Raw genomic sequence first — 25,686 nt, 5'->3', positions numbered from 1 at the left:
AAGTGTCACTGGAGGGCAGGGGTAATAGGAGTGTCAACCCTGGCTGTACATGGGACATTTAAGGATGCATTGGGTGCGAAAAGATGGGAATAGGGGCTAGAAGTATTACACCACACCCCAGGGCTGGCTCTAGGGCAGTGCGAACGGTGTCACTGCACCGGGCGTTGACTTGGGGTGGGGGCGCCCTGTTTGAAAAATAGATTATGGCATGAAAACCATCTGCTGATGTGTTCCTAGCCTCCAGCAATTTGCAGACATGAATAAAAATGTCAAGATTACTCCAATGATTAATTTTCTTCCTGGAGAGAGACAGAGTTTTGTCTAGTGGAAGTTTGACTCCTCATAAGGTAGCTCAGAGGGTTAATATGCTTGCTGCTAAAAACATGTGCCATGCAGATCACAAAGTGCATATAATGTTAATAGGTCAATGGGTTACTGCTATTGTCAGAGAGATCTTTTTGTTACTTGCAGTTTATAAATTAAAATACTAATATAGAACAATGAGCTATTAACTGTCATCAAAGGTCTGCATGCAGGGGAGTCGCTCGCACCGCGACCTAAGATGGCCGCATAGCGTTTGAGCTCCGCAGCGCGCCGGACTTCGTTTCGGTACCAGAGCGGCTCTGCTCACTTTATTCACGTTATGCTGACATCATTGTGAATCGGAAGGTTAGCGCTTCCAGTGGATACCTTTTCCGGTGCTCATCTCTGTGGGAAACAATGATTTTTTTCAGGTGACCTCTTTACACTGCCTGATGTCCGCCATTTTGTGCATTTCTCTTCCGTTTAATTCCTCTCAATTCCTCACACGATGCTCCTGACTACTTTCTTTGCTGCATATTTTGGGTATTTTTTCCGCATGACTGATGTTTTGCTGTGGAGGGTCCATTTTGTCACTTCTTCTGAGGTGCTTTATCCTTTATTCTGTGTGGTGTCTCTACTTTTTATGCACTCTCTCTATCACACTACATGGGTAGGAGCAAACGCCTACTGCATCACGCCAGAAAGTTGAATTTGAATGCTTCTGCTTCCTCTGAGACCAGTGTCACTACCTATAACAGATTATCCTGCTTATCTGGATTATCGTCACACAGTGGTTGTCTCACCCTTGTAGAGAGTGATACTACCATGGCGACTAAAGTACTGATGCCTTCGACCACTGGCAAGAGACTTAAACAGGACCCTCCCTCCCCCCCAAAATCTTTATCACCGGTTTCCTGGGACATGGTCTGGGAAGAACTGCGTGCTCTCCGACACTTTAATGAGGAAACCAACTGTCGTTTACAAACACTGGACACTAAATGGTCTACTATGGAATCTCGTTGTACCGTGATGGAACATCAACTTAATGAAGTGCAGGATTCATCTACTAAAATCTCATTGTTGGAAAAAGAAATTTCACAGTTAAAAAAGGCGACTGGAGATTTAGAAAATTGAAACCATCATTATAACCTACGTATTTATGGTCTTCCTGAAGGTCTTGAAGGTGATGATCCTGTTACATACTTTTCCTCTTTCCTGCCACACTTTCTGGGCCTCCCTTCTACAACTAAACTGAATCTTCAACAAGCTCATAGACTGGGTCTTTCTTCCTCATCTGCAGTAATTATCTTATTTCTACAATTTGCTGAACTTTTGTTAGTTCTAAATGCCGCGAAATCAAAACAGAATCTTTCCTGGCATGGCACCAAAGTATTTATTTCCCAGGATGTTTCCTCAGCGACTGCGAAATGACGGAAGTAATTTCTGGATCTTCGCCCGGCCCTTCGCTCCTTGGGTGCATGATATGGCTTGTTCCATCCATGTTTATACAAAGTCACATTCCTTAACAAGACTACCACATATGAAGACCCAGCTGACCTCCGTAGATTTATTCAATCTCATTCTACTTCTTTAATGGAGACCGCTCTTCCTTCCCCTGGATCTTGACTGTAGTATTTCTTCTGTTACGATATAACATTGCAGTTACTGATGTAATCTCTATTTCTTGCTCTCCACTGCTCTTCCAATTTTATTTAGCATAATTCATTGTTTCTTTTTACAAGTTCACTGATAGTTTATCTCACTCCTCCTCATACTCCCGTTCCTATTTGTTGATTTATGTTCTGTTATAGTATATTATTCCCTGTTAGATGGACTGTTCCCTTTGTCCGTTATCTCCTTATTCTTCTCTTGTTCCCTCAGTCTGAAAGACATTGTTCCTACTTCTTCTTCTGATCTTAATTGTAAGATTTTTTCTGTCTATTATTATATTTACTTGTTGTATACTTTATGTTATTAGACCTAGTTGTTATGCTTTGTTTTATCTACACAACTCTTTATCTTTCCCCACAGGTTTTTTGAATTTCATTCTGCTTCCCTCCATGTTCCATTCCACTGCTCCTGATCGTATCTACGTTATATTACTGAGGTTTTGGTGTGCTGTGTCGCCCTTTGTTGGGTGTGCTATCTTCGTTGTCCCTTGCTGCCTCTCATCCCTTTCCTTGTTCCCTGTAAGGTACATACTGCAGTCGTCGTTTGACATGTACTGTCTTCTCTTGCTTTTACTCTTTCTTTCCCTCCTTCCTTCCTTCCTTCCTTTCTGTCTTTATTTTCTCTTTTTCCCTATTTGACGTGCATTTTCCTTCTTCTTGATGGTTTCCCATTTCTCTTTTACTCCATTCTTTTATTATTGCATATTTTGTTCTCTATGTATTTTTAATGGTTTTAAATTCAGAGTTATCTCCTGGAATGTGAAAGGATTTATTAACCCAATACAAAGGCAGAGAATACTTTCCCATCTTCCCTCCTATAACCCCGATTTGGTCCTTTTACAAGAGACCCACCTTACAGATATTGAGGCATTAAAATTGAAAAGAGGCTGGGTGGGTTCAGTTTTATTCTCACCTACAAACAATAAGAAAAACAGTGTTATAATTTTGTGCCACAAGAAATTCAATTGTAAGGTTATCTCGCAGGAAATGGACACAGAAGGTAGATGGCTGTTAGCTAAGTTGTTAATTAACAATATCTCTTCAACTGTTTTAAATATGTATGGTCCTACGCTTCCTGCCTGTTCCTTTTGGCCCCGGATTACACAGAAATTTATTCAGTTTAAGGATGACCTCTTTATATTAGGAAGCGACTGCAACCAAGTTGTTGACCTCTTTCTTGACCGTCAATCTAAGGTTCGCTTCACTTCTCACAAAACTCATAAACATTTCCTCAATACTATTTCTCAAACACATCTCGTAAACTCTTGGAGACTTTCCCACCCTGATACTCTTGACTTTTCTTTCTTCTCTCCTCCTCATAATTCCCTTTCCCGTCTAGACTATATTTTTCTTTCTCAATCTTTATCTCAAAATCTGTTATCCTCCTCTATTGAACCTATCGTCATCTCTGACCATGCCCCAATTGTGACTGACCTTAATTTACTCCCTCCTCACCCCAGGTCCTCCCGTTGGTGCTTTAATAATTCTCTTCTCCTTGACCCTCTTTTTTCTTCCTCTTTTAATACCTTTACTAATTAATTTTTTTAACTCAATAGTGACCCCTCTTCCTCCCCCTATACGCTGTGGGATTCCTTTAAAGCTACTGTGAGAAGCTTTATAATAGACTTTGTCTCAAAGAAAAAGAAACGTTTCCTTCAACAACAAAAAGCCACATTGGCGCATATCAAGGCTTTAGAACATGAATTCTATACTTCCTCGATGGATTCTGTACCACCAGCCCTGATACGTGCTAAATTAGCATTTAATAAATCCTCAACTGACAATGCATCTTCAATACTTCTCCGCAGCAGTGCCCGATACTATGGTGGTCGTAATAAAGTAGGTAAACTTTTAGCGAACTACCTCAAAACACGTAAGGATCTAACTTTGATTGAATCTATCTACTCTTCCGAAGGTTGTCTCATTCATAAAGACACGGCCATTCTTAATGAGTTTAAACTTTTTTACAAGGACCTATACACCCCAGAAACTCCTCCTTCCAGTTCTCTTATCCCATCTTATCTTAATAAACTCCCTACTCCGTCCAACTCTCACCTTAATCTCTCTGACCTTGAAACTGATATATCCCTTAACAAATTATCCACTGCCTTAAATACCTTAACAAAAGGGAAAACTCCTGGCCCGGATGGTTTTTCTGTTGAATTTTATTTAAATTTTTCTAATTTATTACTCCCCAAACTCTTAAATCTTTTTAATTCCTTCTTTCTTGCTGGTAAGACAGAAGGCACTTTTCAGGAAGCCGAAATTTCCTCATACATAATGATGGTAGAGACCCCATGTATTGTAAAAACTACCGCCCGATCTCCCTAGTCAATGTTGATTATAAACTATTTGCAAAATCACTTGCTTTACGTTTGGACCCCCTTATGCCCCATTTAATTGGTAAGGATCAATGTGGCTTTTTCAAGGGCAGACTGACTTCAGATAATTCTCGTCTCTTTCTTAACGCATGGTTTTGGTCTCAAATTGATTTCACTTGTCTCTTTGTTATACTCTGCTCCCAGAGCAATGGTATTAGTTAATTGCTGTGGCTCCTCCTACTTTCCTCCCCAACGCGGTGTTCGCCAAGGCTGCCCCCTCTCCCCTCTACTCTTTATTTTTGCTCTTGAACCCTTCCTTTCATCAATTCGTAACAGTGACTTAATCTCTGGGTTCTCTTATGATGATCATCATTTAAAAATTTCTGCCTAAGCGGATGATATTCTTCTTTTCATTTCTGCTCCCGAAATCTCTATTCCTCCTTTATTACAAGAGTTTGCATCCTTCTCCCTCGTTTCTGGCTATAAAATCAATTCCGATAAAACTGAAATACTTCCCCTTACTAAATTTTGTCTAACTCACTCTTTTGCTTCTACTTGCTTTTCATGGAATAGTTCAAAAATCAAATATCTAGGTATGTGGTTCTCCAATTCCATTGTCTCCACTATTAAATTAAATATGTCTGCAGTCCTCTCTCGAATGGACAAACTTTTTTCTTCTTAGAACCCCTTTTTCTTTCTTGGTGGGGCCAGTTAGACTCAATCGAAATGATGATTACCCCTATTCTGATATATGCTCTCTCTATGCTCCCCATTCATATTCCTATTTATTATTTTAAGCGTATAGACTCTTACCTTTCTAAATTTGTTTGGAAAAACAAGAAAGCCGGAATCTCCTTATCTTTACTTCGCAAGTCAAAATCTAATGGGGGTGTGAATTTCCCTGACTTCCACTTATACCATAAGTCATTTTCTCTTCGTCAAGCTTCCAAATGGCTTCTTTCTGAATCCTCCCCCTTCACTCCCTTTTGGCTCTCCATTGAACAAACCTTACTATTGCCCTTCTCTCTAAAGGAAGTTATGGCTTTTTCTGCCAAAACTACTTTTACCTCTCTTCCTTTGCTTAAACATACATGTTCCCTTTTGAAACCTTTGGTGCAATCCAATCCCATTTATAGAGAATCTTTTTTAGAATCTCCAATATGGCATAATTCCCTTATTCTTATTAATAACAGAACCATTTTTGGAAGGCTTGGAGGTTCAAGAGTATAATCTGGGTTAAAAATCTTTTCGATGGTTTATCACCATTCTCCTTTCCCCAATTCCAAGCTTTATTCCACTGTCCTCAGTCCTTTTTTACCAAAATGTACTATTCTAATGTCAGCCATTCTCGATATTTATTATTCACTTCCCTCTTCTCCTCTCGCTGTTCCTAACAATTCTCTTCTGAAGATTCTTCTCTCTCTACCCCAAGCCTCTCTCATCTCTAATTACTTCTCGGCCCCTAATCCAGAACGCTCTAAATCCAAATTGGAACTTTCTTGGGAATCGGACCTGGGGTGTGAATGGACCATTAACTTTTGAGACAAGTTCTGGTCCCGTGCTCTTAAAATTTCTCGATCTGCTTCTCTCACTCAATCTATGTTTTTCCTTTACCATAGACTCTACCTTACCCCTACTTCTATAGCTCGCTTCTCCCACTCCACTGATTCCAACTGTTGGACCTGTGACTCTCCTAATGCTGATCTTCTACATCTCTTCTACATCTCCTTTTCTTTTGCGCATCGGTTTCTAACTTTTGGGACAAAATCTGGACCTACATCTCTAGCATGTTTAACATTTCCATCCCTTATTCCATCTCTCTTCTTTTCTCTGGAAGTCTATCCTATTCCTTAGTTCTCTCATGGTCTTTTTGACCTTATGCTGGACCTAGCTTTCCAACATATCTCTCTCAATTGGAAATCTCTTTAAAAACTCTCTGTACAACACTGGTGGAATAGTCTATGTCATTTTCATCGACTTGACATTGCTTTCGCCTCCTTCTGCAAACCAAGACTTAATAGAGATCTCTTTTGGTTGCCTCTTACTACCTATTTAGACAAACTAGTGTTAGCAGATAATTCTCGTTTAAATTCTGAAAATTGTAAACCTCCTTGAATGTAGTTATTCTCTGTTCTTCGCTTTATACACGTTTAGCTTTTTATTCTTATTAATGTTATTAGGAGTATATCCACATTCCTTGGTAAATATGCATTTCTTATCCTATCAACGTACAAGACTTTACCTTTCCCTGCCCTACCCGTTACTTCCCCCTACCCCCATTATTTTCCTTAAAAATCTTAAACAGCTTTCATTTATCTTTTCACCAGCCATTTTTGTTTTTCTTTTATTAAGTTTTGATATATATACTTAATTGTATTGCTGCTCTTCTGTATTTTGTCATTATTCAAATAAAGCTTTTAAACATAAAAAAAGGTCTGCATGCAAACTGCAAGGTTTATATTAGATCTACATGTTTTTACCCCGGTCCTTCCTTAACCTAATCTTGCAAAAAAGGTTCATTTGGGTAGAAATTAATTATTAATATTAAAGAGAACCCCTATCTATTAGTGTTATGTTTTAAATTCAGAATTTGTGTATATCCAGACCAAGGACTCTTAAACCCTACTGCCTAGCAGTATGGATGACATGTGACTCCCACATCTTGTAATCCTCTGTCCTATATAACCTTTCCTACACACTTATTTAAACATGTGATTGTCTCTGTTAAATGTGTGTATGATGTAATGTGCTCTGACACCTCACACTGGTATGAGTGGCGCTATAAAAGTAAATGAATCTGAGAGACTGGTTATGGAAATTTGAGGGTCACTGTTAACTGGTGGTAGTAAGGGAATCTGTGGCAGCAGTGGTCATTGGGCGCGCCAACAAACATTTTCGCACAGGGCGCCAACAGTGCTAAAGCCGGCCCTGCCAGACCCAAGATACATTTTGAAGAGGAGCAATGTCACAGGGGCTCCTGTAATAGCACTTGCAGCATCTCTACCTCACAGTGGCATACCTGCACGAGCCACTCACTCAAAACAAGCATTGGCATAGCCAATAGATCTTGCCTTTGGGACCTTATAAGTGTTTAGCCATGCAACACTTGATGTTGTTGCACCAAGGATATTGTGCTGGATAATTAAACACTTATAAGGTCCCAAAAGCGAGACCTATTGGCTATGCCAGTGCTTGTTATTCCAAGTTACTAGCTCCTGAGACCCTTAGAGTAACTTTAAATTTTAATGTTTTGTGTGCATATGTGTTTTTTACAGGAAGGCAAGCTTGAATGCATTGCAGCCTAGGAAGGTGTGTGGTGACAACTCTGCTTCTCCTGATTTAGTCCAGAGACTAGAGAGTTGCAGCAACTTTGCTGGTTTGATATATGGTATAACTAAATTTAATTATAGAATCCGGTCATGGGAAGGTCTTATGTATTGAACGTATTTGTGTTTGTTAAGATGGTTGTTTATGCCATTCCTTGATTAATGGAGAATGTATTGTAGAGTATAGGAGCCAACAGGGGCAGAATGTGCAAAGAAATCAAAAATCGGCAAATGGTCAAGCTGAATTGATGAAATGCCCACTTGGGCTATACACAGTGGTCATCAGGCAATACATTCTAAGATGGTGACCAAATGCTGAGTGAAATTCATAGGTCTGAATCACTGATGGCAAAAAATGAAACGAATGTGACATTGACATTTAATTATATTTAATAGTCTGAAAAACATTGAAACACACATATTATGGTGTTTGAGCATAGTAAAGAACAATTTGTCACATGAAAATGATTTTAAAAAAAGTTCGCAGTTACAAAATGTCACTGCTGGTAATCGCAGTGAGTTTGTCCTTCCTCAGTGTTAATGTCATGTATCACGGTAGGTTTAAAATGGTGATTGGTGAAAACTGGACCAAGGTGCTTTGGGGCACTGAAATGCGTTGATGCTATTCTTTAGTGTGTGGATGATTTAAAAACTGTAATTTCAACTGCACCGGAGTGCTGTGCCGCTCTTGATTGAAAGGAAACCGTCTTTTGGATATATATGTATATTTATATATAAATATACACACATTAAGATCATTTTTATTGAGGCTCTTCACAAACAGCCTACAATGAACTGAACAATACGTGATGCCTTGGAATATTGGTTCAACACAAATATGTCGAGAAAATTAGCAGCGTACATGAGTGAATCAGAATGAGTCACCATTCAAATATATATGTGTATAAACATGCTCATGTTTACTTTTGCATGGTCACTTCATTGCCTCAGCATAAGTAGATAATTTAATCAATTTCACTCACAGCCCCCCTAGATCTGAACTGGTTTGTGACCAGGACACTACAGACTGTCCTGTTGCCTTCAGTGTGCTGTAGAACTAGAGACAACATGAGTGCGGCAGATTGGGAATCAACACAGGTGTTTTCCCTAAACCAATTCAGGGAGAAGTATTCAGAAGTATTATGAATGCCAGGAAGTTGCTCAGGATACTTCTCCAAAGTGCGGGAAGCTGTACTACATGAGTACTTTAATATAAACTCTTACATACCCAAAACTTTCAACTCCATATTAGTAAAAAGTGCATAGAGGCAAAGTCGTTTCTAGTTACACTAACTGGTTATGAATATGACCTCAAGATTCCCATTTTATTCCCATATTAGATGGTTTGCGGCCAATTCACAAAAGTATGACAGAGTATATAAAAGAGTACGACAGCAGCAGACTTTTATGCACTCTTACATACCTTTGTATATATAAGTCCCTGTTGTTAAATATATGTCCCTTATTCTGTTCCACTAGAAAGGTGAACAGCTTCCTGGAATTTGGATAGAGTAAAGTACAGCAAACCCCTGTTAAACACAGAATAACCTGTAGATATTGCAGGAAGAATACTATAAGTAGGTCAATGTGGTGCAAACATATTTACCTCTAGCAGATGAGTAGCTCTAATTTCATCTGCACTTTGTTTTTTCAGGATCTCTGTCAAGTTCTGGAATGAAATGAGAAATGTTCCATAATGAGTAACAGAGAAAGCAAAAATGTTTTGCAAATAAGATGCAAATCTAATCATAGAATACATGTACAGCCTGAACCTGGCCTACACAAGAAGTTCTATATGTATATTTCTATTTATATCATTGATTTACATTGCACTGACCCTTCACATTGCAGTCACTACCCTCTTCCTGAGAGATATTTGTAGTATGGCAGTCCTCAATGGGTCTGCCATCACGCTAGTGGCAAGGTGGCCATCAAGTAAGCATTGAAGCAAGAGTCTGATTGGCGTCCTGAGTTAGGTTCTAAGAAGGGTCTGCTCATTTTAGGATGGGGTGGTGCTTCTGTAGTCTTCTGTGAAATGGCACATCTGCAGTCCACTGAATATATCCACATTGCCTGATCTAGGATTGGGGTACACCTTGTGCCAACTTCTAAAGGTATCAAGTGCTATAACCGGCAAACATTAGATTTAATTCTAAAAGCGACTGGAAGCTTTTGTAGTATTTTGGGTGATGAGTGAAGACTGCCTTAGATTCAGGCAGGGTCCACCAGCTTCATGGTACAACCTCAGCAGCTTTTGCATTTCCTTTTCTATGGCTTCTGCTTTCATTAAGCTCAATTATATAGAGTTAATAGGGAAATATTTATATATACTTAGAACATATCTTTTAATGAGATTGCAAGGTTACAATTCAAAAACTAAAACCCACAGTTTGCCACAAAACCTCAAGACCACTCCCCAAATTTACTGTTTAATGGATGAGAAATACCTGTGGAGAATTTAATGGGAACTCAATGTTTTATTCTTGGATTGCATTGGATTGGGACTGAACCAGGCATATTGGATTTGTACCTTCCCTAATGATCGGTTTATCAATGAATCCCAGCTCGCTTTAAATATACACATTGGCCTGAGTGATGGCACTTCAGGATCTCTGTCCTGTTCAGTCTGGTCAGTCACATGCCTCATGTAACACTGCAGTGTCAAACTACTGTCTCCGTTTAGTATGGATAGATTTAGTATTGCCAAGGATATCTGCTAAGAAGGTGCAAGGCATTTTTTATAAGAATGGTACAGCACATATATTAACAAACATTGACAAAATCAACAGGTCCGTGCTCTCTGCCAGTGTTATACCGTTGTCAATACTTGTTTTGTCATTGTTTCTGTAATAAAATGTGTTGGATGAGTTGCAAGGCCCTCGCCAATATACTGGCTAAAAACTAAACAGTTTTATGGTGTCTTAAAGCACATATTGCCAAAGCAGTTCCTGATACTGAACAAAACTGCTTTGTGTCCGGGTGCGCTCCTTGTGAAATAGCAGTATAGTGTCCCTCGCAGTGATGGTCGCCAATGGGATGACATTGGCTGACCTATTGCCTCTGCTGTATGCTTTAGAGGGTGGAGGAAAGTTTGAATGACACAACAAATCAATGAATGAAGAGGACTGATTGAAAGCCCCTGTAAATATATTACATATAATTTTAGTAAAATAGAAAGGCTTTGGCTAACACCAGAGCAAAGATGTAGCCAGGCTGGTGGCATATGTCATTATCAGCCATGTAAAGAATGTGAATATCCGGGTTATAAATTTCCTTGTGAAGTCAGAATCTGTTAAAGTGTTGGCTCATTCAGCACTGCCATTTTTGGTCCGAATTGGGTTATTTTCCGGGAGCCCTCTGTGACTCGCATGGGCATGTCATTGAAGTAGGTGTTGTTGATGTTACAAAGTGTGGGCGAGTTCACTTGTATAAAGACGTACATGTTTCAAACGTTAAAGGTTAATAGGAATGTAATTTCTTTTTCATTTGGCTGTACTAAAGGAGACAAATACACTGCTGAATAATGGTTTGTATAGAGAATACACTCACAAAAAGCTAGAATGATGAATTAGGTTGCTATACAATCACAGGAGTCTAGTCATCCATGACAGCCATTATAAGGCTGGCCTTCTGATTTACGCAGTTTTCAAAACTAGAGCTACGCAAAATAGGACTTTTAACCCCCATCACCCCCTTCTCCCCGGGTGACGCCACTACCTCACAGGAACAGGGCCATTGGTAACTCTCCTCTCCTGCCCATTGAGCGACTAATGGCGACCCTCTGCTAAGTTCAGGGTACATCAGCCATAGAGGATTGGAACCCAAAACATAATTATAAACTGAAAAGGTGTGCAGCAGTGAGAGCATAAGCAAACCTATGCAGGGCTTTAAGTGGGCCAGGTCCTGACGGCACTCAACACCAGTTGTTCTAAAAAGCAGGTGCTGAGACGGGTCCCTTTTGGGCTCTCCATTTTTGCCCTCATCTTCAGGGTGAAAGAAAAAATCTTAACTCTGCAGCAGTGCCACTCTTTACTCTCTTTGATGTAACTTCGAAGAGACTCTTTGTAAGTCTTTCATAGTGTCATCATTTCAGAACTGAATCATTTTCAATATTATATGCAATGAAGCCAGAGTTGTTGCTTATTTATCTTACGCAACTAACAACCATTGACAAAGCCAATAATCTAGGCTTGTTGTAGGTGTGATGTTACTTGCTGTATTATAAGTCTGGGTGCACTGACAGAAACAGCAAATTAACAGTCAGGCGGCACACTATGCTAAGCCCAGGTTTTTAACTTGGGTATTTTAAGCAACGCCCTTAATTACATCTGCGGCGCCCCTTTGAGAGATCCTCCAGTATTTTCATCCCACTTAAAGCTCTGAACCTATGGATTCCAGAGGGCCTCACTAGAAGGAAGGTGGAAGAACTGCTTGATAGTGCACTGATGACGTAAGATTAGGTCTGTGAGTAAGCAACTCCAACAGGCAATGGAGAGCGAGGCAACATTAGGATGTGAGACAGTAAAAGCCTTGCCCCTGTGTCCCATGCAACTGGGCAGCGTGGCACCAGCTGTGTACTACCGGTGACTGGTTACCTTGTACAAACAGCGCCGGACTGGCACTAGCGGGCACCGGGCATTTCCCTGGGAGACTGGAAGGGTAACAAAAGCAACAAGGAGGCTGGTCTATCAGAACGGCCAGGGCTGCTTTGGGTTCCCATTCCGGCCCTGTCTTCAAGGGATCTCAGCGGTTCAGGCGGAGCTCTCACTCCTCGCAGGAATGAGTAATTGTGAAAACATTACCGACCTTGACAATACCTTAACAATACCGACAGTGAGAACATAACATAAATATAATATAAAGAAAAACAATACTGCTCTTTCTAGTATGACAGTCTTAAAATGAAACGAAACATAAATATTACTTTCATTCTTGTTTCATCCCTGGAAGCTTGATCGCCCATTTCCTCCATTTTGATTTTGGTTACATCATGCCTGGAACTAACTTCATCCAGGTCTGTGGCAGTTTTCAAATATTGTTCTTCGCTTTTCTTGATGCTTTTCAACATACGGATGGTTTCTGCTTGAAGTTTCGCCTTTCTGACAACGCTGTCAAAGAAAAAAAATCACAACAGAGCAAACACATTCACGTTTTTCAGACATATGAGAGAAAACATGGAGGAGACATCATTACTTCTTTTGCACCATTACATTTGTTGCAGAAAACCTCGATAAGACAATTTTAATCATTCACTGCTGGAAAAGGACACTCTTTGTCCTAGGAACTCATGAACTAGAAGAAGCTAGGTACAAAAAGGGGTGGAGCTAAGAAGGGTGGAGTCGAGGGGTACAGAATCAATGACAGCCAGCTTCGGGTATGCTAACCCTATCCAATGTTTTTACAAATTCCGTCCTCAAATGGAATGACAACAAGGAGAAATGCCATAGTAAAACTGTTCTGGGTTTCTTTATTGTCCACAGACTGCTTTTTAAAATACCAGGGGTTTAGGGCCTTGATTACTGAGGTCTGTTTGTATGCAAAGGCTCTCATTGTATTATACTGGTAAGGTGGCTTAGGTGGTTAATGAACTTGTATTATTGCGTTTTAGTGCTGGATTTCCTGAAATTGAAGAACTGTTTTGCATTGCATATGAAACCCCCCCATCTTCCTATGACTTTCTGCGTTCTCTATATTTACTCAGGCCGTGTGGTTTAGCGAACTAATGCTTGTATGTGATCTCATAGTCAAGCCCCCGTAGATCCACTCAGACTTTCATCCTTCTTTGGCTGATAAAATGAGTACCACTGATTTGGATAACAGTAAATCTCTGTTATTCTTCGCCAAGATACCCTTCTGGGTGAATGAGTGTTTTACAGATATGTTATGTTATAGTGTAGGATCCTGACCATTACTGATTCCATCTTTGGTCAAGTCGAAGTATCCTCATTCCACAGTCTTTCACCTAGAAAGGACAGCTTTCAGAGCGAAAGTACTATTGTAGTTTATTATAGTTTTTTTTTTTTTATCAGGGTATCAAAAATCTCCACTTTGAGTCGATTTAAAATGAATCAAGTTTGGGAGCCTAGTGTCACCTAATCCCAACAAAACAGATTATATATGTTGTTTAGCTTCTTGGTAGACAAGGTAAATGGCATTGCATTAAATCCACATAATTCTTGTCAACTACTCTTTTTGATCGCATTTACCTTCTACAGGACGGTAATATTGAGAACACACCATCTTCTATAATCTTGTACTATGTTATCCAATATTTTAGTTTGAATGCCTTTCATCTTCCATCGCTTGAACTGAACTCATCTGAAGGAATCACTTGAAATGGTTAACGATGACTATAGCTAAGTCTGACAAGACAGTAAACGGAGGCACGAGGATGTACATTTTTCATCGAAGTTTAAAAAAATTGTTGATACCTATAAAAATAGTTTTCTGTGCTCTGACAGTGCATCATCTCATATGCAAGGGAAGAGGTTTCAAAAACCGGACAAAGCAGACATGGGCATTAGGTGATAATATATGCTATAGAACAAGTGGTACTTGTTAGACCTGGCCCTTTTTGCATGTTTATCCCCAAATGTTTTGCCTTTTGCCTCCTATTTTTCTGACCCTGTTTTTGTTGGCTATAGGATTCTGGGTGCTTTACCACTGCTGATCAGTGCTAAAGTGCATAGGCTCTCTGCATGAATTTTAATATGATTGGTTATCCATGATTGGCATATTTAATGTATTGGTAAGTCCCAAGTAAAGTGCACGGTGTGTGCCAGGGCATGTAAATCAAATGCTACTAGTGGGCTTACAGCACTGGTTGTGCCACCCATGTGAGTCGCCTTGTAAATGTGTCTCAGACTTACCACTGTAGTGTCTGCGTGTGCAGTTGTAAACTGCCATGTGCAAATGCCAGAACCTAACCTTCCCTTTTATTACATGTAAGGCACCCCTATGTTAGGCCCAAGGTACCCCCATGGGCAGGGTGCAGTGTATGAGAAAGGTAGCACATGTACGTGTGTGTGTGACATGTCCTGATAGTGAAATACTGTCTATTTCATTTTTCACTATTGAAAGGCTATCTGTCCCATACGCTAACATGGGAGTTGCTTTGTAACATCTTACAAGTATAACTTTTCATAGGGACAAGACAGAGAAATGGAATTTAGGCTCTCTGAACTCAGAATTTACGAACACACCTTTTGGTGAAGGTGGTTTTTACATTCTGTGTTTGAAAATGCCACTTTTAGAAAGCGGGCATTTTCTTACTTTACCATACTGCGTGCCTTTGACTGTTTGTGTATTTAGCGTCTGGTGTTGCAGTGACAAGAGGAGGGAATGTGCATTCACTCTAGATAGTCACTGGGGGGTTGAGTTGTGCCCTGCCTTGCCTGGGTGACTAATAGCTTGGCTGAATAGACCTGGTCTGCATTTAGAGTTGTGGGAAGAGTTTTGCTTGCACCTGAATAGGCTGTATCTCCTTTTCATAATGCTGTCTCTGCCCCCTGTGGTCATGCTGCACCAGGGAGTACTGGACTGGTTTGGACTGGGTTCAGAGACTCTTGCCACATGGAGAACAATGACAAAATGGAGTATAAGTATTGGACCTAAAACCCCAGGACTTTAGATTACTTCAAGGAACAAGAGAACCCTGCCAAGAAGAAGAGCGGAAGGACTGTGAGGAGTGAGGAATGCTGCCTTTTCTGCGTGAGAACTGGGTGCCCGAAGTTGTGGCTTCTGTCTATGGTGGAGGAAAAGGACTGACTCCTTTTGCCCTGCTGTGGTATCCTGCCTATGAAGAATCTCCAAGGGCTTGTGGGTTCCGGCCTCCTGTTGGAAGTCTCAGGGATACAAAAGACTCCAGGAAAGATCCTTGTAGAGTCTAAAGGTAACCTGCCTGGTGGGAGAGCTGAAGAGCTGTGTGAGGAGGGCGGGGTAGAACGGCCTGTAGTGGATGCTCCTGCCTGGAGGAGAGAAAGGACTGGACTGTTCTTTCACCAAATTGTGAAACAGCGCGTGGGGTGAGCACTGTAGTCATCACCTGGATAAAGAAGCATGTCTTAAACACTTTATTCCATAAGGTTAGAGCGCTTTGGGGAACTCCCTGCCTCCCAGTGCGTGGAGGACTGTGTCTCTCCCCTTTAGTGCAGATAAGCACATGCAAAGCACTTGCTAGGTTGGTGAGGGTCAAGAAGAGGCGTGGGCTCATTCTGCGCTCCCCCCCTCTGTTTGGAAGAGGAGCTGCGACATGCGCAGTCAGAGGGGATGACCCGTGGCATCCTCCCCCAATCCAGAAAATTGGCCATGAAGAAGCAGAGGATCTCCACCGTCGTCCTGCTGAGGGCAGGACCCAGTGAGAATGGCCACACTCGCCCTTCACAATACCCTTGGGGAGAGGTGGGCCCAACGCAAGGCTGCCGGTAGTCCCGAGGGCGGCTCCTTCGTAACGCTTTTGTCACTCCCTCGACTGCGGCCCCCCCGTCCTCAAAGGAGACCATGATGGGCAGCAGAGCAGGAACCTGCTGACGCCGCTTTACCTTGTGGGTATCTGGGCCGCCAACTGCGAGAAAATCCTGATGCACAGCGGCATACATGAGAGCAGTGTGGGAGACAGCCCACCTCCCCTGACCTGTTGCAGAAGGCTGTAGGCTGTCACCTTGACCTCAGTCAGATTTGTGGGAGGCCAGCATGTAATTGATCATTGAGTCGGGCCCCGGGGGAGTGATTGAACTTCACCGTATGACCTTTGCGAGTGGTCCCGGTCCGGCCCAAATCCAGTCCCTTGCAAGCATTTCCGAGTGGCCCTGGAGGGCACCAGACATGCTATAATTGGGGGGCATTCAATGCCCAAAAACATATTATAGGCTTACAGGGAGAATCCTTAACGGAGGCCCCACTCCATTGGGTAACGCCAGGGTAATACCATACAGCCCACACGAGCAGCACTGTGGCTGCCTAGTAAAGTACAATGTGGTGATTTGTGTACCCTGATTATCTGGTGATACACCCTCCTGCATAAACCTACTTGCAATTCCAGGCCCTAAGGTTAGGATGTATGCCTTATATTGGCCAGAGTAGCAAGTATTATGTCTAGGAACTGCACATTATGCATTAGACGGTTGTTTGCATAATGTTTTGGTGTTCATGACATGTGCAAATTATCAGTATATGCACTAACTGTTATGTTTAGGATAACTGCCTTATGGCAACATGATTTATGACCTGTGCAACTTCTAGGCACTCGAACGTAAGGGAACCATATGCTGGTTCTAGGCACTACATGTGATGGAAGGACCATTGTCTGATGGAAGACGATTGATATGATACTGGTCTAATGGGTTTTGCCTCTACTACAAAGTGGTTTATGATCTATGTGATATTAGGATGATTGCCTAGTGGCAAAGTGATTTATGTAAATGTGATCTAGTGTGTTTTAGATATAATACAAAGGATATTTTTATATAACTTTGTGTCGAGTCTCTTTTTGTAGTGTATGCTGTGTGTCACTGGTATGCTGTGTGTCACTGGTGTGTGTGTGTTGCATAAGCGCTTTACACATTGCCTCTGGGATAAGCCTGACTGTTCTGCCAAGCTTTTAAGGGAGTGAGCAGGGGTTATCTTGTGTGTGTAACTCCCTTACCCTGACTAGAGTGGTGTGTTATGCCTGGCTTAGGTACATACCCTAGCCAACCAGAAACCCAATTTCTAACAGTAGTCAACTAGCATGAAACGTTAGTTTGGCAAATTTCTGTGACTCACTGTACAGTGTACTGGCATTAATCCTTGAATCACACTGAGCCCTAAATTTGCAGTACACAACATACAAGGCCCCTAGTTCCTGCTCTATTACAAATCTCTCCACTGTGCAGGAAATGCATGAGATTGGAGGTTTCTTGATCACAGGAACCTAGGAAATGAATCACAGAGCCTGCTTCCATATTGAACAGCAGGGGCTGGGACCCGTTCTCCTCATCTTTTCACACTGTTGTCCAGACGGATATGAAGGTTGAAAACAGCAGTTATTACTGTTATTCTACTCAGTTTGCAAGTTTCAAGGTCTAAAGGAGATTCCCAGGAACTCAAAGAAGAGTGCCTAGAAAACTCACTGTCTCCCTGGTTTGTTAAGATAGCAGCACAGAAGACCATGCTGTATTTGAAAGAGTTATCTTGTCACTCTATCAGGAAAATAGGACTCTCTGGGCTCAATGTACAAAGACATATTTTCTAACCAGGATATTCAATTGCACACAGACTGGTTTCAGAATGGTAATGCAAATAGTAATACGGTATATGAAATAGTAGAAACCATCACAAATTGTTCATTTGCAGGGGGGCACACAACTACCTAGATAATTAATTTTATTTAGACAGGTTTCAATTTGCAACCCACTGCAAATCATTGTGAATGCAGGAATGATGGGACAAATATGCCCAGACATGGGTCCTGTGTTGCCCTTAACTGAAGAGGCCCAAACAGGCCAAAACCAGTCTTAAATTGCTTGTGTTCCAGTTCAGAGAAAATTTGCCTTGACATTTCGGGTTGTACTGTTTCTTTTGGAGCAGGAACATGGCCAATTTGCATACAACTGGGTTTAATCTGAGAAGGCATGGTTTGCAAAAAAAAACAACGTATTAGGTTGCAGCCCAAGTAATTACCAGTGGCTGAGATTAATTCAAGCATTCCACCCATCACTTTGTTTGTTTACTTTAGTGCTGCACTGCCATGCTAGCAGACCAATAAGAGACAGTCCAGCTATCAAGGGCAATGTAACCACTGCCACCAAGAAAATGAATTAAATCCAAGCAAACTTAATCCTGGTATGTTGATGAGGTGAACAAGATTATAAAAATCATAGGAGCACACAAAAGCTGATGTAGAAATTCTCCTGCCTCTGTCCACCTCCTCAAACACAAGATAACCAGGAAAAAATCCATGTGAAATCCACATGACTGATATTAAAAATTCCACACGCTTCAAGAGGACTTCTCCAGATCATTCAGAAATAATCCACAAAGGCACCCCACCTCCCACTGTAAAATCCAAGCACAATGATCTAGCCTCACACCTTGCAGGCAAAATCATTAAGATTAGGCATGGTATTGCCAAACCCCTTCTCCTGACACAGGAAGACCATGTTTCATCAATTACATTTCTGTGGCTCTTAGAATGCCTTCAGCCCTAGTTTGAAAAACTGTGCAAAAAAAGACACTGTAAAGACAAAGTCATCAAACTTTGTCTCTGATCCATGAATATAGCATGTTACATCGCACGCTATTACAACGAGTTCTATTACAACGCAGTTGTTACAATGACCGCGTTGTTAGAACGCAATACCTTTACATCGCAAGTCATTAGATCGACTAGCTGTAGGGGGCGCGCTGGACTTAGGAATAGTATGATTTACTATTCCAACTCCAGCCTGTGCAACAGTAGCAAAGGTGTTGGAATAGTAAGTTATACCATTCCTTAGGTTTGAGCGCCCCCTACAGCAAGTCGATCTAATGACTTGCGATGTAAAGGCATCGCGCTCTAACAGAGCGGTCATTGTAACGACCGCGTTGTAAAAGGAACACAATGTTAAAGTTGGTTCTGTGAGGGGTTTAGTTGATGAAGGAAGAATGGCGCTCAAACATAACACACCAAGGGTCAGATAGTGGACTGGTAAGTACGGTGCTGCAAGATCAGGGGAAAACAAACCCTGGCAAGAAAAAGAACCCCTGCGATTTGGGGTGTAGGAGACACCCACTACAAATGGAAACAGGTTCTGCGCACACGTTAAAAGTAAACACAATGTGGTGGGACCGAAGGGTAAGGTCGAAAGTACGAAGGAGGTCTACACCAGAAATATCTTTGTAGATTTAATCGTGCGTATCATCAAATGAAAAAAGGAACATGAGAACAACCAGCCGACACGTGTTTCGTCAACGTGAAATCGTGAGCTCCGGGCAACGAGCTGGAATCGTCTCGCGCGAGACGATTCCAGCTCGTTGCCCGGAGCTCACGATTTCACTGTGGAGTGACTTACCCGTCATCCACGCATCCCAACGGATTTACCCGCCCTTTATCTCTGCCGCAATTGAGCTAGAGACTTCTTGGTGTTCTTACTGCGCCTACGCGCCAATTCCGAAGCTTTCCACTTCCCTGCATACCGCGGCCGTTACGGTGATATCCTCACCTCTTTCCACCCATCGAGACTACAACTTGGCTTTCTGCCATCCTTATTCTTCTCAGCCCTGAAGAGTCACGGGTTGTTTCCCGTTGACGAAACACGTGTCGGCTGGTTGTTCTCATGTTCCTTTTTTCATTTGATGATACGCACGATTAAATCTACAAAGATATTTCTGGTGTAGACCTCCTTCGTACTTTCGACCTTACCCTTCGGTCCCACCACATTGTGTTTACTTTTAACGTGTGCGCAGAACCTGTTTCCACAATGTTAAAGTTGTTTCCCCTGATCCATACCATCCTCCCTATCCAGAGATGGCTCTGACCCCAACTCCATTCTCTGGGTCCAAATTATTAACTCACCACTAAAGCAGGACACAGACCCGGATGTGCTCAAACACTACAGATCCACCGCCAACCTCCTTTTTCTCTCAATTATTATTTAAAGATATGTAGCCAGTCAGCTAGGATACAACAGTAGCAACCATTGCCTACACAATTTCTAGTCTGGGTTCTGTGCAGCACTGAAACCACCATACCCAATATGTGGATAATTGCCTACACAATTTCTAGTCTGGGTTCTGTGCAGCACTGAAACCACCATACCCAATATGTGGATAATGCTCTATGTCTCTTTGATGAATGAAATTCTACCTCTTAGTTCTCCTTCACCAATGAGCAGCCTTTGATACTGCAGATCACAATATCCTCCTTAAAATCCTGAGACACAGAATAGGTATTGAAAGAACATTGCTGGACTTGTTCAGATCCAAGCTCTCGGACAGAATGCTAATCACTAGAATAGAAAAAGCTTTCTCTATACCTGTCAAAATCTCCTTGGGAATATCTCAAGGATCAAGTTTTGCCACCCTACCTTTAATCCAGGCAATGTTTTAACAAAAATGGTCTGCTGACTGGGCTGCTTAAATTTCCCCTAGCTTCCCTCAAAGCAGTCCGTCACTCAGCAGGACCTTTGATCTCCAAAACACAAAGATTTCAGCACATTCCACCAGTCCTTTCCTTTCTAGGGTTGGTCATCATAGACCATCACCATAGACCACTCCATCTTTAAGACTGCATCCACCACATACAGGGCAATTCATTTGTGCAAACCTCAATTCTTTTATCAAAAACCTTAGCTCTCCGTAGGAACAACATTAAGGTGCTAGATACACCCAGATAAAAATCTTCCACCCTGAAACGATTATAGTCTGGAAATGCTTCAAGAATTTGGAATGCCACAGGGAAGTGACACATATCCGATAGGCCACATCACTCTCCATTTTTAAAAGGGATCTCAAACAATATTCCCTAAGATACCTTTTGTAATCCCCACCTGCTTGTTGCAATTGATCTCAAATCCTGTAACCCAAAAAAACAACTTGTTTTGAAGACCTAAACTCCTTGTTTTCTGACATCCTTTGCTTGTCTCACTGTTACCTAATACCTGGTCTCTCTAAAGCTCTCTGCACCCTGTGTCTAGGATGTTCACATGCTATATCAAGAATCTAAGTAAATAAATAACCCAAGGAGAAGACAAATTGCCCACCCTACATGAGTAGTGAGAGTCAATGAAAAGTTAGACAACATTTGTCATTACAGACACAAAACAGGACATTTACCATGAGGAATGTGCTTGCCAGCGTCTGATCGGAAGGAGGTATCCAGTTTCTTATCAAGGTTGTAACCAGAAAGTAAAAATATGAGTCCTTCAATCATCAAGTTTTAAGTTAAAGGTTAGGGATGTTAATAAGGTATTATTTTGTTAGAGCAGACCAACTGGGTATTACATTGACAAAGTAAAGGAGTTTCTTTATAATCAAGTAGAGGTGAATTTTTGACCTCAAGATACATTTATCATATGCCTGTAGAAATTAAAAATACTCCTACCTTCGATGGGTGGAATGGGCGCAACTATCAGATTTTTATTTCTGGGATGCAATGCCGGTAATAAGATAGCAACCGGCATTCTTTTAATATAAGACTCCAATCAAAAGAAACTAGAGAAAGTAAGACCAGTGAAACATGATTTATTTCAGTAAATGAAAACGGATATCACTCATAATAACAGTGAAATGTTCTTTAACACAATTATTGTTTTGACTAACTGAGTGCAAGAAGGAAACGTTTTTCCTTTCTGTCTTCAGTCTTGCATTGTTTCAATCAATCAATCAGGGGTTTTTAAGCGTGCCTCTCACCTGTGAGGGTCTCATGTCGCTGGGGGAGGGAGGGTGCAGCTCCGGATCAGTCGAAGAGCCAGGTCTTGAGGCTCTTCCTGAAGGTGTGCAGAGTTGGGGAGCGTTGACTGGGAGCTCGTTCCAAGTCTTTGCTGCGACGTAAGAGAAGGCTCTTCCACCTTCTCTGGTTCTGTGGATGCGTGTGGTCTCTGCCAGGGTGAGATCGGCAGAGCGGAGGTTCCTTTTGGGTATGTGGAAGGAGAATCTTTTGTTGAGGTATTTGGGTCTGATGTTGTGGAGGGATTTGTAGGCATGGGTGAGTAGCTTGAAGGTAATTCTCTTCTCGATGGGGAGCCAGTGGAGGTCTCGTAGGTGCTGTGTCATGTGCTCACGTCATGGGGTCCCAAGGACAAGTCTGGCTGCGGTGTTCTGGATGGTTTGGAGCTTGTGTAGCAGAGTTTTGTTGATTCTGGTGTAGAGGGCATTACCGTAGTCCAGACTGATGGTTATGAGTGCGTGGGTGACGGTCTTTCTGCATTCGGGGGGGGGGATCCACTTGAAGGTCTTGCCGTGGATGCAGAGGGAGTTGAAGCAGGTGGAGGTGACAGAGTTGATCTGGCAGGTCACGTGAGGGAGGAGTCTGGAATGATGCTGAGGTTTCAGGCGTGGTCTGATGGAGTGGGTGGGTTTCTGAGGGTGGAAGGCCACCAGGTGTTGTCCCAGGCGGTGGAGGAGGGTCCAAGGATGAGGACCTCTGTCTTCTCTGAGTTGAGCTTAAGGCAGCTGTTGTTCATCCAGGCTGCAACGTCTTTCATTCCTTCCTGGAAGCTGAGTCTGGTGTCTTCGGGGTTCTTCGTGAGGGAGAGGATGAGCTGGGGGTCATCGGTGTAGGATACTATGCTGAGCCCATGCTTTCTCACAATGGTGGCGAGGGGTTCCATGTAGATGTTGAAGAGCGTGGGGCTGAGCGCGGATCCTTGTGGTACTCCGCAGTTGATCTCAGTGGGTTCAAAGAGGAAGGGTGGGAGTCTGATCCTTTGGGTTCTGCAGGCGAGAAAGGAGCAGATACAGTCGAGGGCGGTTCCCCGTTTGCCAGCGTCGTGGAATCTGGAGGCGAGAGTGTAGTGGGAGACGGTGTTGAAGGCTGCGGAGAGGTCTAGTAGGATGAGGGCCGCTGTGTGGCCTTGGTCGAGTAGCATGCGGATGTCATTGGTGGCGGTGAGGAGGGCGGTCTCGGTGCAGTGGTTGCTGTGGAATCCGGACTGGGAGGAGTCGAGGATGGCGTTCTCTTCGATGAAGGTGGTCAGCTGGGCGTTGATGAATCTCTTGGTGACTTTGGCTGCGAAGGAAAGGAGATTGATGGGCCAGTAGTTTTTCAGGTCCGTTGGGTCAGCTGAGGGTTTCTTGCGGAGGGGCTTGACCTCTGCCCGCTTCCAGTCGTCAGGGAAAATGCCAGATTCGAAGGAGGTGTTAATTGACGCATAGTTCGGGTGCTATGGTGCCAGCGGCTCTGTGGTAGATGTGAGGCGAGCAGGGGTCTGTGGGGGCTCCTGAGTGGGTGTTCTCCATGGTTGTGGCAGTGTCTTCAGTGGTAGCCAGTTTCCAGGTGGTGAGGGTGGGCTGGTTGTCGGTGGTGGAGAGTAGGGTGGTGCCTGGAGTCTGTTTGCTGAAGTTGTCGAAGAGGGCCTTGATTTTCAGCTGGAAGTAGAAGCTGAGCTTGGTGCAGAGGTCCTGGGATGGTGTGACGTCCGTGGCTTCACTGGGGGGTTTGGTGAACTGCTGTATGACGTTGAAGAGTTCTTTTGCATTACTGGCTTTGGTGTGGATTCTGTTCTTGATAAAGATCCTCTTTGTGGCTCCTATGTGCTGGTGGTATTCAGTCATGGCGTTCCTGTAGGTGTTCTGGTCTTTAGTGGTTTTCCTGTTCCTCCAGAGTTTCTCGAGGCGTCTGATTGATTGATGATTGATGTGAAACTTAAATAGCGCAACTATCACCCTACGGGCATCCTGGCGCTTTAGACTGGAGAAACATACCAAGGGGACAGTGGGAGAGTCAGGGGAAACGGCGCAGGATTAGACTTTGGGGTACAGCCAGGTTTTAAGCCCCTTGCGAAATTCGAGCAGGGAATTACACTGCCTCAGATTCAGAGAGAGTTTATTCCACATGCCAGAAGCCACTATGCTGAAAGCCCTTCCGCCCACCCTGGAGCGTTTAAATCTCGGGACTACCAATAGGCCAGCTGTGGATGATCGGAGCTGCCTGATGGGTTGATGACGAGCAAACTTTGCCTGTAGGGGGGGTTGGACCTATTCCATGCACTGCTCTGAAAACCAGACACAGGGACTTAAAGGAGACCCTTTCCTTGACAGGTAGCCAATGTAGGTCCCTCAGTGCTCCAGTAGCCGACGAGCTACGTCGCCTATCAAGAACTAGTTTGGCTGCAGCTGACTGGATCTTTTGCAATCCCTGGAAGATATACTGCGGGGCCCCCAGATATAGGGAATTGCAATAGTCCAGCCTACTTAGTACCGTACTGCGCACCACCGTAGCTCGAGACTCCCTAGGAAGTAAAGGTAGAATGCTGCGAAGCAGACGTAGCAGGGCAAAACACACGTTAGCGGTCTTATTAGCCTGGGATACCATCTGGAGGTCATCATCAATAATCACCCCAAGATTGCGTACCTTGCTGACCGGTATCAGAGGTCCTTCCTCTGGAGAAAGTCTGAACTCGGAGGGAAGATGTTTCGGAATCCTCGTTGGCGAGCAGAAGACCACCTCCGTTTTTCCACTATTGAACTGTAGAGAGTTACTTCTAAGCCAGTCCGTGGTCTGCTGCATACATTGCTGGAATACATCCATAGACAGTGCGTCGTCCCCTTCTAAAGAGAAGGCCAGCTGCGTATCGTCAGCGTAATTCACCAGGCTGACTTCAAAAGATTTAATTAGAGGGAACAGGGTCCGCAAGTAGATGTTGAAAAGGATGGGACTAATTGCAGGAGGGCCTGGCTTCTTGGAGGTCAGTGGTGAACCAGGCGGCCTTCAGGGGGCGTTGTCTGATGGGGTGGCGGAGGGGTGCAAGCTTGTCTGCGCAGCTGGTGATCCAGCTGTGTAGTTCTTTGGCTGCAGAGTTGGCGTCGGTCATTGCGGAGGGGGGGTTATGGAAGAGGGTGGTGTTGAGGTGTTCCTCTGTGACCTTGCTCCAGTTCCTTTGTGGCAGTCGCGGGTGGGCTTGGGTGCAGTGGTGGTGTAGAAGGTGAAGTGTACACAGTGGTAGTCTGTCCAGAGGGGCTGAAGGGTGTGGCTGAAGTGGATGTTTGTCCCTCCTGTGAAGATGGGGTTGAGGATGTGTCCGGCTCTGTGGGTGGGGGTGGTGACGAGCTGCTTTAGTCCGAGGTTGGCGAGGGTGTCCAGGAGGGTCGTGGAGTCGGGTCACTGCGGTTGTCGAGGTGGAAGTTCAGGTCTCCGATGAGAATGTAGTCCATGGAGGCGATGGCGTGGGGTGCGAAGAGGTCAGCAATGGTGGTGGTGGAAGAGGCACGAGGCCCAGGGGTCTGTAGGTGAGGGTACCGTGCAGCGTGGTACTGGGCTGGTCTGGATCTGGAAGTGGAGGTGCTTTCTGTTGGAGAGGGGGTCACTCGTGCTAGAGGTGGAGAGTCGGAGGGAGCTCTTGTGCGCGATGGCGAGTCCTCCTCATGGGCAGTGAGGGCGGTCCTTTCTCT

At 43.3% G+C, this 25,686-nt stretch overlaps 1 protein-coding gene across 1 annotated transcript in view; it reads right to left on the bottom strand.

The window, feature by feature from the left end:
• CCDC178 (coiled-coil domain containing 178) overlaps positions 1-25,686 on the bottom strand; it is a 1,033,935-nt gene that overhangs the window by 710,692 nt on the left and 297,557 nt on the right. Inside the window, exons 13-14 of the mRNA XM_085605687.1 lie at positions 12,545-12,728; positions 9,227-9,289 (exon numbers count right to left, since the gene is read on the bottom strand). Coding sequence (XP_085461813.1) covers positions 9,227-9,289; positions 12,545-12,728 — 247 coding nt within the window. The remainder of the gene's footprint in view (positions 1-9,226; positions 9,290-12,544; positions 12,729-25,686) is intronic.

The sequence above is a fragment of the Triturus cristatus genome, chromosome 5_1 (genome assembly GCF_964204655.1).
Source record: "Triturus cristatus chromosome 5_1, aTriCri1.1, whole genome shotgun sequence".
Taxonomy (NCBI): Eukaryota; Metazoa; Chordata; class Amphibia; order Caudata; family Salamandridae; genus Triturus; species Triturus cristatus.
The sequence above is the reverse complement of the archived record's forward strand: the minus strand, read 5'-3'. Positions and strand labels throughout refer to the sequence as shown.